This window comes from Falco peregrinus, chromosome 2 (genome assembly GCF_023634155.1).
Source record: "Falco peregrinus isolate bFalPer1 chromosome 2, bFalPer1.pri, whole genome shotgun sequence".
Classification (NCBI taxonomy): domain Eukaryota; kingdom Metazoa; phylum Chordata; class Aves; order Falconiformes; family Falconidae; genus Falco; species Falco peregrinus.
Window position 1 is genome coordinate 112,057,002 of NC_073722.1, and position 13,382 is coordinate 112,070,383.

The 13,382-nt window shown below is 37.7% G+C and overlaps 1 protein-coding gene across 5 annotated transcripts in view; it reads right to left on the reverse strand.

Moving 5' to 3' along the window:
- Positions 1-13,382, reverse strand: part of NF1 (neurofibromin 1) — a 103,753-nt gene that overhangs the window by 16,944 nt on the left and 73,427 nt on the right. For 3 of the 5 annotated variants that reach the window (XM_055797078.1, XM_055797077.1, XM_027781344.2), the window contains 15 exons: positions 12,321-12,753; positions 11,752-12,092; positions 10,815-11,017; positions 9,602-9,795; positions 7,905-8,045; positions 7,396-7,675; positions 6,025-6,239; positions 5,748-5,809; positions 5,507-5,621; positions 4,552-4,653; positions 3,472-3,612; positions 2,984-3,110; positions 2,285-2,416; positions 1,616-1,751; positions 641-798 (listed from right to left, as the gene is read on the reverse strand). In XM_055797078.1, coding sequence (XP_055653053.1) covers positions 641-798; positions 1,616-1,751; positions 2,285-2,416; positions 2,984-3,110; positions 3,472-3,612; positions 4,552-4,653; positions 5,507-5,621; positions 5,748-5,809; positions 6,025-6,239; positions 7,396-7,675; positions 7,905-8,045; positions 9,602-9,795; positions 10,815-11,017; positions 11,752-12,092; positions 12,321-12,753 — 2,780 coding nt within the window. Of the gene's footprint in view, positions 1-640; positions 799-1,615; positions 1,752-2,284; positions 2,417-2,983; positions 3,111-3,471; positions 3,613-4,551; positions 4,654-5,506; positions 5,622-5,747; positions 5,810-6,024; positions 7,163-7,395; positions 7,676-7,904; positions 8,046-9,601; positions 9,796-10,814; positions 11,018-11,751; positions 12,093-12,320; positions 12,754-13,382 lie in introns of those variants that run through there. The other 2 variants (XM_055797080.1, XM_055797081.1) reach the window with 2 other exon arrangements.

Sequence of the window (13,382 nt, forward strand, 5' to 3'; positions counted from 1 at the left end):
GTCAACATGTCACATCGAATAAACATGCCAAAATGTGATTACTGGAAAGGAAGCAGTAATAGCGCTGTAATGAAAGAAATGCCCCTCTCCTTCCGTATACATCGTATAATATAATGTAAAAGGGTGCCTACAAGTTATGCAAGGCAACTCATCCTGCTTCTCCGATATTAAGACTTTACTTGTAAACACGATGCACTGAGAAGTCATGAATAAAAATCAGATTGCTTACAAAACATCTAAAATGTTCTGGGACCATCTCTTCTAGCATAAATAGAGTATTCAATATAGTAGTTAAGGTATTGAGCTTCTTGGTTTAGTTGAAAGAGGGCTGGGGGCAGAAAATTGGCACTATGAATCCTAAGTATCTTTTTTTCTTCCTTTTTTTTCCACTTCAACACAAACATTTTGAGTGTCACTCTTGCTTCCCACCCCCACCCACCCCCCACAATGAAAAGAACTGCGTCAGTCCTCTTTAACTGTACAGTGTTCTGTAAATTGTATTTTGTAGAAACTGCACACATTCCTCTGAATCAGGAATAAGCACTTAAAAGTCAAAACAAATACAAGTGTCATTTCTTTCTCCAGTAACACTTCCTGGGGCATTCTGTAGACAAATTGGAAAATTAGTTATCTTAATAACCTAGAAGCTTTTTAGTGTTCGCTTGTGAAGGCTGCCCCATATCCAAACTCATGGATTTTCGTGTTCGAGGGCTTATCTGTCCCACTGTTGGGTAACTGGCAGCCAGATGTCTGTCTGACCCCTTTGGTGATGACCATGGTTGATTTTCCTTTAGTGTCCTGAAAGTGCAGAGAAATTAAATTCAGAAAGATCTTCAAAACTGTGCACATTTAGGCATAAATTTTTCAACGGGCCAAACTATCCGTTACTAAACCCGTCTTTCCCCACAGGTTAATTTCCCAAAAACACAAACTAAGAAACAGTAATTACTTTGCCTGCAAAAATGTCCAAGCTAATGAAAACTAATAATATGATATGAATGTAATGCTGAAGAGATCAAAAAATAAAGAAATGAGAACACAAGCAAATCAGTCTATGAAGGAATATAACCAGCTACTCCATATGGATGCTAAAAAGAGAGAAAAGCACCAAGTAAAGTGCTCTCTATTGAAAGAAACCGGCTCTTCACCTTACTTCTACACCGTTTTCTTAGCTTATCTCTGTGGCTGCACACAGACAGGCTATAAGGTATCAAGATTTTCCAGTGACATGGACCAAATGATTGCTTAGTATACGCCCTGAAGCTCTTAAAGGGGCAAAAAAAATTTCTTCTAAAACATAAATGAAAAATGAGATTAAATTAAGTCTTGTAATAAGACATTAGCAATAACTTTAACAGCCTCCAAAGCAGTTAAGCTCTGAAGCAGCTTTACAGATCTCAAAATTAAATCTATACAAATTCAACACCCAAATTCCTCTGTGACTCCTGATCACACTGTAAATAGCATATTGGTCTGGAACCAGTAACAGAACATCAGCTTAGCTTTACAAACATGGGTTTCAGTTTTCAATATACCACAGGTTACCTTTGGATAACTTACTAAAAGAAACAGACACTGAAATTTGGATAACTTATCTGAAAGTTAGACAACCAACCTATAGCTAGTGTCACTGTGATGTATGGGATATGTATCCATAGGAACATTTTCCATTGAAACGTCTGTCAACAAGAGAGACTTCCTATGTTTTAGGCTGCAGCGACTTCGAACTTCCTCAGACACTGTTAGCAAAGCTAAAAATTCAAAGAAAGCTAACGTAAGTTTTCCACGGTAGGAATACATTGAAGAATGTAAACAATGTTCCATAAATTTTAAATTTTTTACTTAGTGCAAAGACTACCATTGAGATGTAACTACACCTTACTGAAACGTACAGATTAAAAGTAGGTACTTTAAAAAGAATTATATTACCCATCCAGTTAAAATTACATGATTTAAACATTTGCACTCACGTGGCTGCAATTTCTGTTTCTAGACCACTAGAAATTTGAACGTTCTAAGGCACAGACTTCAGCAGTTAGATGAAGGAACCTGCAGCCTCCCTGAGGCATTTTCAGAGCTGCACAGCAGGTCCTGTGCTGGCAAGCCTGCAGCCCACAAAGCTCTCACTGACGTTCCCCAGCCTAGCCCAGGCTCTTGTCCACTTCCAGTTACCAGTTCCCTTTACGCTGGCACAGTTTTAACAGCCTAAACCCATAAGAATCCGCACAATAAACCATTCCTTTTCAGTTAGCACAAATTTAAAAGAATGATTGTTTCATTTTACCTGCTAGGTAAGCCACGCTCTGGGTGTTCACTTCAAACTTGTCACAGTTCCTATGTTTGTTAACTAGAGCTAGTAGTGTATGTAAAATCCTTACTGTTCTTGCTACAGTGGTAGGAGAAGGATGCCTGTACCCTAAGAAATGAGGTTAAGAAACCAAATATTGTATTTAATTTTTGAATGCATATTTATGAAGTATTAATATTGTGAAAATATTTATAAATGTTTTTCAGCATGTTCTCAGAACACTTCATATAAAGGCTAAGGAAGCACAATGTTAACAGAAATTGCACATCGAAGTCTAGTTCTTTCCATCCCTCCCCGCAAAATCACATCACTTCGTGTCAGTGCATGTATTATATCCATTATCTCACAAATCAGTCTTCTAAAACAGCCAGCCTGAACAGAAGCAAACACACAGAGAAAGAATTCTTGGAGGAAGAAATAAAGAACTGCAGGAAATGAAGCCACACACCCTATGACAATTAAGAATTTATATCATTAGCACTAAAGACCTTCACAGGACAGGTGTAAAGGAAACCTGGTGAAGTCCTTTAGTCAAAGAACATTTAATTCTGCACCTATTCTCCAATCCAAGTTACTTGAAATCCACCACCCACTTTTCTCCCTTTATTCTCAGACTTGTTTTTATTTCTGAATTAGTAGTGTTCACCTAAAATGAGCAGCAATATGTATTCTTACCTTTCAGGAGGTGTCCTACTAGTGCAAAGTTAAAGTTGGAGTTGAAATTCAGCCCAACAAAATGATCCATCTGCTTGCAGTGCCATTCGAGTGGTCTCCTGATCTCCATAAACACCTCTTCTGGGCTCTGACCCAGAAAAAAATAAAACACAAGAGTGCCTCATCGAAAGTTACTCATCATACCTCTAGCTTTTTTAAGAAGAGTGACAAAACAGTAATTTTAAGGGCTTACGTGAAAATATCAAACACACTCTTGAACAGAACACATCTGTACATTTCCGTTCCAGTTTATAACACAGTAACAGCCTCATCTCTACGTCTTAGTTCTACTGTTGGTATTACCCAAGTGAAACAATTTCTAATGCACATTTCAGTTTTTGTTTCTTAACTAGTGCCCATGAGGACAAGGAAATTTTTATTTTTTTTTTAACAGATCTAACTGCTTACACCAACTAAAGGCGAGTCACAGGTGATTGCTAACAGCTTACCTTATCATTGAATACTCGGAGGCTATCCAAGGTATGCAGGTTCTGTTCGAGCAGTGCTGTACCTGCCGAGTACAAGTTGACTTCATCTAGCTGCAGCACTGCCATAGCTACCCAAAAGAGCGCCTTGTGCATAGGAGAGTCCTGGGAGGAAAAAGAAAAAGCCACGATTTCACTTTCAAATCAGTCCCTGTAAGCGAAAGACAGGCAGGACTGACACATGGCATCACTATCCTTCTTGTAGCAGGTTCTGCTCTCAACTACATCCACTCCAACGGAACAGATGTTCAAATGAACCTGTAGTCTTAATGCACTTAACAGGTTAATAGCAGAAAGTAAATCACCCCCCCTACAAGCCATTCCCCTCTCTTGTATTTCTTCTCTTGCTCTCAGAAATGGCAGACACACGTTGCCTCACACCAGACCAAACAGAAGTGTGCCTTTTGTTATCAATCTGAGAGCTGACATTGAAAATGGATTGCAATTCTGCACATGTAACTGGCCAGGCCATTTCTTCTCCAAAACAAAAAAGCATGCAGGAGTGACTTGGCATTCAACAGATCCTGGCTCCCTTAGGCAGCAGATTCTTCTAGGAAGAAGTTTTATTTACTAACAGTAGATACACGAGGCTCCTCATTACTGGCATACACCTACTAGTATGCTGCTCAATAATAAGCTTGAAAATAACACGCAGATGACTAAATTAATAGCAAATCAGATAAGACTGAGATCTATTACAAGCCATGACCCGAAAGGCATATATTAGCAATCATATATTTGAAAGCCAAGAGTGAAAATCTTTTGGGAAGAACCGAGACAGCCTGCGCGCGACCTTTGCCTGCACCGCCGCGGCCCGGTTTGATGGAGCAGAACAGTACGTTCTAAAGCATTTTTAAACCCTTTGCACAGGCCCCACACAGAAACATCTGACATATTTCCCCATATGTAGTACTTTCAAGCGTGAGTCATAGCAGTGAAGTGTGAACTTCGGATACCACAGCACTTATATTTTTTCGATTATACCCATAATCATAATTTTCATTCACAAAAGTTCTCTGTTTACTCTCAAAATCTAGTTTTTACCTTATTAAGAAGAGGCTGCAGCTTGGTGAGTGCTATAACCGTAGCTTCGATTAGAACTTGGCTATTGTAATTATCAGGACCTTTTAAACAGCTCTCAAGTCCCTTTTTGTAGGAAAAAAAACACCAAAAGAGTAATTAAAAATACAACCATAACCAGATTTCGCTTTGCAGAAAGAAGATCAAAGACCTATACAGTAATTGTTGCTTTCAATTAGTTTAAAGCTTGAGCTCATTTTAAATCAATTCTCAAGAACTTTCACAAATGGAGATTTACACAGAAGTGATACATGTATCGCTGAAAACAACCACACAAGGTGCATTAAAAAAGTAAGGGTGCAGGCCAGGGTGCATGAACAAGAGAGTAACTCTTTTACAATTCAGATGCTGTTCAATTAAAGTTGATGTCCATGAAACTCTTAACAAAAGGAAACATATTTTGCACACTGTTTACTTGCTATGGAATGCAACCTTCTTCAGAAAATGTGGATCATCACTATCAAGCTAGGTAGTCTGTTTCAAAGTTTTCTTATATGCATGTCCTGCTTTTTAGTGTATTTACTTATAAAATGTTAGATTATTAGCTTCCTTTTTTTTTTAAAGGAAGTTGTGAATCACGTGCATGCAGTTAAATACCTTAGCAGAAAATTTCTTATTTATTTAAATACTGACTTCTGGATCAATCTCAGCATCTCAAATGTTAAACTCAATATTGAAAACTATTGTTGCTGTAGAAGTTGCAGCACTGATGAAGCTTACTACCACCAAAGCGATTAAAAATAAAAAGCTTGGGCTACAAAAAGTGTATTTCCAATCAGTATAGTTCTATACAAGAATACAATTTAAAAAAGTATTTATTCTCAAATTATGCCGAGTTCTATATTTGATGGCAAGATAAAGCTAAAAATACTAATACAGCTGGTTTATAAGTCACAAAGGAAAACATAGACCCATATACCTTGCTAAGAATTCGGATTATTTGTTTTATTTGTCCATGAGACACACGCTTACTTATACAGCCAAAGACAACGAGAGCTCTTGGCTGCAGGGATGGGTTATATTGGAATGCAAACCTGCGAAGAAACAAAGTACACTAGATTAAACAAATACACAACAAACAGGCTGTGTAACGAAAAGCCGAAACGTTAGGTGTACCACACAGGGCAGGCAGGGGTTATATTTTGAGATCCACAACATACTTTTGAGCTAGTTCAGTCCACTGGTCCAGCCACTTGCATGTTGGAATATCCCTCATACAAGCCTAAAAAGAATTATATTTTTTGAATACGTGTAACATTAAGAAAAAGTCTTTCTAAAATTCAGAATATGTAGTTAGTTCAATCCTCAGAAGTCAGCTACTTCACTATTTATTTACCACATCATGGGAGATACATCTCTCTACACTGCTTGCCCATAGAAAGCGTAAGCAGTGCCATTTTCCCTTATGGATAATTTCTTTTGTTTTCAACCACATACCTCCATGATCTCCAACAAAGCTTCAGTAACAGTTTCCAATGAAGTCAGTGCAAAAGTCTCCCTTTCATAGGAACCAGGTGAAAACGACCTGTCGCGATAGCTGGATCGGAACGCAATGACTGCAGCCGATTTCACTTTGCTGATTCCAAACAGCAAATAAAATTTTGGCAGAGAGAACTCGGTCAAGCTCAGTCTTAAAACTTGCTTGGTCTCCTCTGTTGAATAAATTTTTATGTATTAGAGTCAAACCACTAAAATTCAAGCCATATTTTAAACACTCCAAGGCTCACCCTCCCCTGAATACAAAACAGATAATCATCCTATACATCACTTGGCACATTCCAACACTTTTCTTTGCTACTTCTCGCAGAGTGTGCCACAACTGTGGTCTGTTGCAGACTGCTGAAACCAGTCACCAAGAAGATGTATTCTAAAAACAGGTAGAAAGAAACTTGTTTAAAGATGTGGTTCTGTGAGACTTGTCCTGACACTGATTCAGAAAATGGAAACCTGGAGAGTCCCTGCAATACCAACAGTACGGCCAGTTCAAACTGCAATCAGACTCTGCTTTTGGCTCTGGCACTACAACGAAGAAAGCCACTTAAATCAGAAGAAAATGACGGCCCTGCTACTAGCACTGAGTATTTTTACAATTCTGAACTTTCAATTCATGGCAGTGTACTTCAAATTCATTGTTTTAAAAGGCTTGCCTTTCTCACTGCGTCAATGCAGCGCTTTTCTTTATACATATATATGTGTATGTGTATTCACATATTCACTCTGTCGATATATATAGATATAAAATGAGTTTCATATACTTAAAAAAAAGACAAGATTATATAAACCTTTGATTTTTTTCCTGCACAAAATTTAGCCTGGTTTTATACTGTACTTCTGTGGTAAGAAGTGACAGCTACATATTTGCTAATATCAATTATTTTAGAACTGCTAAAATACAGCAGCATGCAAAATACCTGTTTTAACAGTATAGTTTCACAATTCCCTTATGTAATTGATATTTTTGTTACCATGTTACACAACCATTCAAAGGATGTGTATCAGCCAGTTTTAGCAGACATATTTTCTCCTTTCTCTGCATTACAGGATCTTAGGTACTTTCTTCTCCTTTTTCTAAAACCTGTTATATAAACAATTTACATTATGCACCTGCTCTAAACCAGTAATTTTAAAATTTCATACTCATTTGTTGTAGATCATATCCTCATTCTGATTTGTACACAAGTTGAATTACAACATTTTCAAACTCTCACAATAGTTTAAAGACAGAAAGACAACTCAAATATTTCTTAAACAAATTAAGGAGCAAGCAGCTTAATTGAGAATTTTAAAAAAAACCCAACCAAATCTTACCGCTAAAGTGAAGCTGTGAACAAGTGCAAAGAGAATGAATGATGTTGATGACTAGACCGTGAGTGGAAGCTCTGAGAGAAAGGGGACCAGTGGCTACCAATAAGGTAACTACATGGAAGAGGTAGGGGAGATGTGCTGCCACATCCAAAGAATTGTTAAAGGAGAGCATCAGCATATAACGTGCTAAAATAGCAATATCATCCCACATCAGGTGCTGCTCCAGTGTAGGGGTTGGAGACAAACAAGTCTTGTCGATTATTTTGCACATCCTTCCAATCACCTGAGAAGACAGCAACCATTTTGTTTTACTCAAATGAAGAGCACAGCTCAAAATTTCAGTAAACCCCAGTACAATATGACATTGGAATTATTCTATTGCTTAGAATGTATTTTATCACGTTTTTTGCATCATTGCCTGTACTGAGTTATCAGAAAGCATCTCAGTATTACGTTACTATGTAAGTTGAAATTATTATATAAAAGGAAATGAAGGCAAAGAGGGAACTCACTTTGCTTGAAACCAGTTTTACGTTTCCAGAAGCAAGTGCTACCGCTGTGTCTGCCATAACCTCAGCTTTTATGGATCCTAAGCCTCCTGTGGCACTAGTTTTGATGAAACTGTCCAGCACTACGTCAAGGAGATCTGTTATCTGTTAGAGAAAAAAATTCAGTTTTATCAGTCAGAATAATCTTATTTTTCCACAGTAAACCACCTTTGAAATCAGCAGCCATTCATTTTTTCAGTTGAAGATGCAAAACTACTATAAATTGAAGCATCGGTTCTAATGATTCCTTATCTTATTGGAAAAAGGAAAAAAGCCTAATACAATTTTACAGTGTAAAGCTCAACTCCATCAGATTTTACGCCAGATCAAAATGCTTCAGAACTCTGCAGAAACTATAATTTAGTTAGTATTATTTATACTTTGTTTTCCAATTTAAGTTATAACTTAGTCATAAAATGCTGAACTTCATATGAAGAAACTGGATTTGAAGTGGAGGAAAAAACTTATTTCCAAGAAAATAAGCAAGATCTCATCTGTCAAAGATTTTGCTTAGAGCATTAGCAGTGCGAGAATACGGCTACCAGTAAAATAAGTTTCTTCTCATGTAAAAATAAAAAAAACAAAAACCAAAACAAAAAAGACATTTAATATAGGCAGGTGAGAACCAAACCTGTCCAGGTACACAGAGAACTCTAAAAGTAACAGGCTAAGATTAATGTTGGTTCAGTAATGATTCAAATTCAGCTCTCGTATTACGAAAATCGGTTGCAATTCTGGGTCAACTAAGTCAATGGTAAAATTTCCACTGACCACTGTAGAGCATGTAATCTTTTAATTTTGTGTTCTTTGTATTTACCTGTTAACAGACTTTCACACTAGACATAACAGTCACATTGCTCTCAATGTGATTTAAGCTTTAAAAATACATCGGGAGGTTTGGGGATTATTTTGGCCAATTGCACCAAGCAAGAAAAGGCACTTGTGCATCCATTTGACAACTCTCCCACATTCTCCAAGAGTAGCTTTGTGATGCTGGGCTAAATCAGTTTAGATGACAGTTAAAAAAAAATAAAATAGCATGACAACGAGGAAGTTGATACAAAGCTTGTGAGCAAGCCTGGTCATGGCAAGTAAAGTTGGTCTCGTTTGTCTAGACACCTCCTTCATGAATGGCATAGATTGCGTCAGCTTTATTTTTTTCATTCCCTTCACTTTCCATGGACAGTGAGGACAGAATTTGGCTAAGTATTAAGCTAACGATCAACAGGAGGATCAATATTCTATTAACTGTAATCAAAATGCAGCTGTTTCAAAAGTGCAAACAGTAAAAAAGAAAAAACCCAAGTTCTTTCAATGCCATGTGCCCAATACTTCTCTGAATGGCAGTACTTGGTTCTTTCAATTCAGTACCCCTACATTCAGGGGTTTTGATGAAATAATTACTACTAATACCAAAGACTTCTAATTTTCAATTCTCAGTGAGGGCCAGGAACACATTACTAGAAGCCAGAATTCATTAGTGATTTTATGAAGTGTTTTATGGAACGGAAACTTCAGAAGAACTTGCACACCACTCTCTATGTGGCTAATACACTTATCACGTTAAAATCCATTTTTGTTTTCTACATTAACAGTTAAGCTGTTAAAAACTCTATAACCTGCTTATAAACAAATTGCAGTAAATTATGCAGAATTTGTACCTGTCCAAGACTTCCCCATATCTTAGCCTGAATGGAAGGATACATCTGTTTTTCATTTATCGTCATTGTTATAAGCTTATCAAGAATAGCAGTGACTCGCTGGCGCTTGGCATCATCATTGTGTTTACAGAATCGGACCAGATTGGACAGCCAGGGGGTCATATACTCCAGACAAAGATGTTTCAGTTCAATACCTGAAATAAAAACACACCTTGTAACACATAGAGACCAGTGCTGATTCTCAGTAAATGATTATTTGTGAGAACTTTTTTTTCCAGTTTCATTATCTAAAATAATTACCATCACAGCTGAGCAAATAATAGTGGGCAAAAGACAAGCTTCAGAAAGAAACACACTCTAATCATGACATCCAAGAAACATCTGTAGGAATCTGGCAAGGAGATGTTGACATTTTAGTATCTCATTAAGAGATGTGACAAAGATGTGCACATTTGCTATTAGGGGGGACTAAGGAGAATTTCTTTTAAATCTTGAGAATGTATTCTAAACAGCTTCCAACAGTAAAGTCAGAGCTGTATTATGCCTGGGGAAAAAGGGGGTAACAAGTGGTGCAGCAGAACAAGATGTACAATTGAGAGATAAAAGATTTAATTTTGATACGAATGAAGAATCCTGTCACTCTTCTGGGTATGTATATTCCCGAGTTTGAACCTCCACTATCATGAACCTTAATTTTAGGGGTTTGTTCTGCAATATTCTCTACTCCTGGTGAGTTAGTAACAGCCTTATAGGGATCTATACAAAGTACTCACTGCACAAAACTATCAACAGCTATATTAAACAAGTAATTTGTATTATGAGCTCTCTGAATGAACTTAATCCTCTAAACAAATGAGATATCTAGTAAAACTTGTTTTAACATTAATTTCAAAGTTTAAAAGGCAGGGTTTTTTTTTTCCAAATCTACTTCCTGAGAAAGGAAAGGGCACATTCAAATGTGAAAAGTAATGTTTATGTTCCAACAGATGCCTTTCCAGTTTGTGAAACCGCCTGGCTTCAGAGCATTACACAACCTGATCATTAAGAAACAGATATAAATGGATAACCTTGAAAACAGCTCTAAGAAGCATTTTCAATTTAAACTTACTGTGACTCAGTAACATGAGGAGGCTTAATTGACTAAGCTAGACAGCTACCAACCTAAATCTTTTCAAATTCATGGTATGCATTAAGGAATACTAGTGTTACTTACTAGATTTGCTAAATCCAGAAATACACTCTTCCAAGAACTCTAAGGTAAGGTGTGGTTCGTTAGCTGCAAGAGTCTTACTAATAGATACAATAAATAGCGTGTTGTTGGCAGGAATACACAGACCTGAAGTTTCCAGTAACTGGCCCTCAATCTTTAAATTAAAGGTACAGGTTAAGGCACATAGAAGATTATAGGCAGCAGACCTGTAACGAAGCAAGCAACGTGACTTGTAGTAGTTTTCTTGTACATTTTAAAATATACGCATTACACCAAGGCACCACAGTATTAGTACTGACATTTTAAAAATCGAATCAATACTGCGATATAAGAGATTACATTTAAATCCTGAACTTTTTCCCTGCACCATTTAAGATTCAGAGACAAAAACATTTTCCTTGGAGAAATGAAAGAAATTACTCCTCCACTTGCTTTAACCAGTTTCTGATGAGCTTAAAGAGTGTGCTCGAAGGACTTTGTACTGGACTTCTCAGAATGGCTTTCAGTTCCAGGAAATTCTAAATATTTCCAAGGGCACCTGAGCTGCTGGGAGAGAGCCTGCCACCGGGCCAGCACCCAGTCTGAACAGTCCTTCCTGAGAAGATTCAAGGGCCTGCCCTAAGAGCACAGCTCCTGCACTACTAAACAAGAAGTTCAACACCAAGAAAATCAAATGTATTTAACAAACATACACCACAAGGCAAAAGTATCTCTCCTTACAAAGAGAAATTACACTTCCTACATGCCTTCAGTTACTGTGACAATACATATGCGTTACTTCGCCTAAAGAAAACCCAATCTTCATATTAAGAAGTACATTTGATAGAGCTGTGGTGAAAGAAAAATTGTTTTGTTCAAGCGAGATTTGCTAACAGTAAGAAAATCTTGGAGAGAATTTAAATTTTCGATCATAGTTGATATTAATTTATAAGATCTGTACCGCAAACTGGGGTCTGAGCTTCCCAGGTTGAGCAGTGCTATGTTCAGCAGTGTTCCAGGGACATCCTTAGGACGGATTTTAGTGTGCTGTGGGATGGAGTCTGGCTGCGACAGCTCCCACCGTGTCCGTATATGAATGATGGACCGAACAATGGCTTCACACTCCTGATGCATGAAGGTGAGTGGTGTGCCTTGGTTGGCAATGGTTAAGGTAAACTGGTTCTCATCAACAAGACATATCTCCTCAATTTCAGAGGCATAGTATATATCATTTAAAAACACTGTTTGTCCCAGGACTCTTGTTCGTTCTGCTGACGTCACCTGCACAGCTGTCGACCCAACCTTAGAAAGGGAACAGAAAAATGGTTCAGCACCTATTGTTAACAATGCAAAGAGAGAAGACTCTGACACTTCTGTTTTTATAAAGACAAGCATACGAACTTTCATACTTCCTAAAGTTATGATTTCTCCTCAGGACAGGAGAGGAGAATTAAGAGACAGTAAAAACATACACAAATCCTAATTAAAAAGATATAACAATACACTAGGAACAGCATTAAAATGACTTACTTTAATAGAAACTTTGGTGTCTTTATGAGCCAGTTTGAGAGCATTGTGAAATACTTTCAAGTCCTCCTCCAAAGCTAAGGTAGCTGCTGGGAGCTTCTGCTGGTCATGTTCAATGTGCTCTGCCAGCTTCCCTGGAGAGTCTATGAAAATCAGCCTTTTGCTTCCTTTCAAGCCCGTCAGAAGCCTTTCATGGTATTTGGTATATTCTCTGACCCAAGAGTTACAGTTATAAATAAAAACCGCTGAGACATTTTCATAAGCAAAGCCTGGAAAAACTACAAACCATTTAGAAAGAAAGTCTGTTTTAAAGCGATTGCTGGGGCCAGCATGTGTGAGGTCCACTACAATTTCATATGGCTTTGCATAGTATGGCTTCAGAGTTAGGAGCACATGGTAGATCAATAAATCTCCATTGATCTGACCAGTCTTGAATCTGTAAGAAAAGACAGACAAACATGGTTGGGTTTGCATTGGGTTGGGTCCACATTACAAACATCTGAGTGGTGTTTTACACGTTCTACTACTACACCAAACCAGACTGATCTTTCTCACAGTTCTAAAAATGCCATTGGTCCAAAGCAATGACCCTGGACTGGCAGCTACAACCTGAAGGCATCTGCGACTCTTCTGTCACAGCTCACACCCCAACCAAGTGTAGTGCCCAGTATGATGAAGCCTGACTTGGGATGTGACTCAACCTCAAAGTGCCACACAACCTACCACAGCCAAGTAACCTCCAACAGACAGGAGGTTTATCCAACAAAAATAAAAAATGAAATCCACACTGGAAGGCAACAGTGCATCCATTGGATCAAAACTGGATTACATTAAAAGAGCTCAAAGTTTCTTTAAAAACAGAAGTGTAAGTCCCTCAATCTAACTTTTTGACATCCTTAGAGATTAAAATTTTATATATTTTTATATGTGGAAAACCACATTTATTTCAGAAGTCTAACAAAGACTACTTAAGCATCCACATACCGAGTTTTTCAAAGGGTCTCAAACTTATTTCATTTGCTGTATACTGCAGCACACTAATGCTAGGTGGAGCGTTTCTAAGAA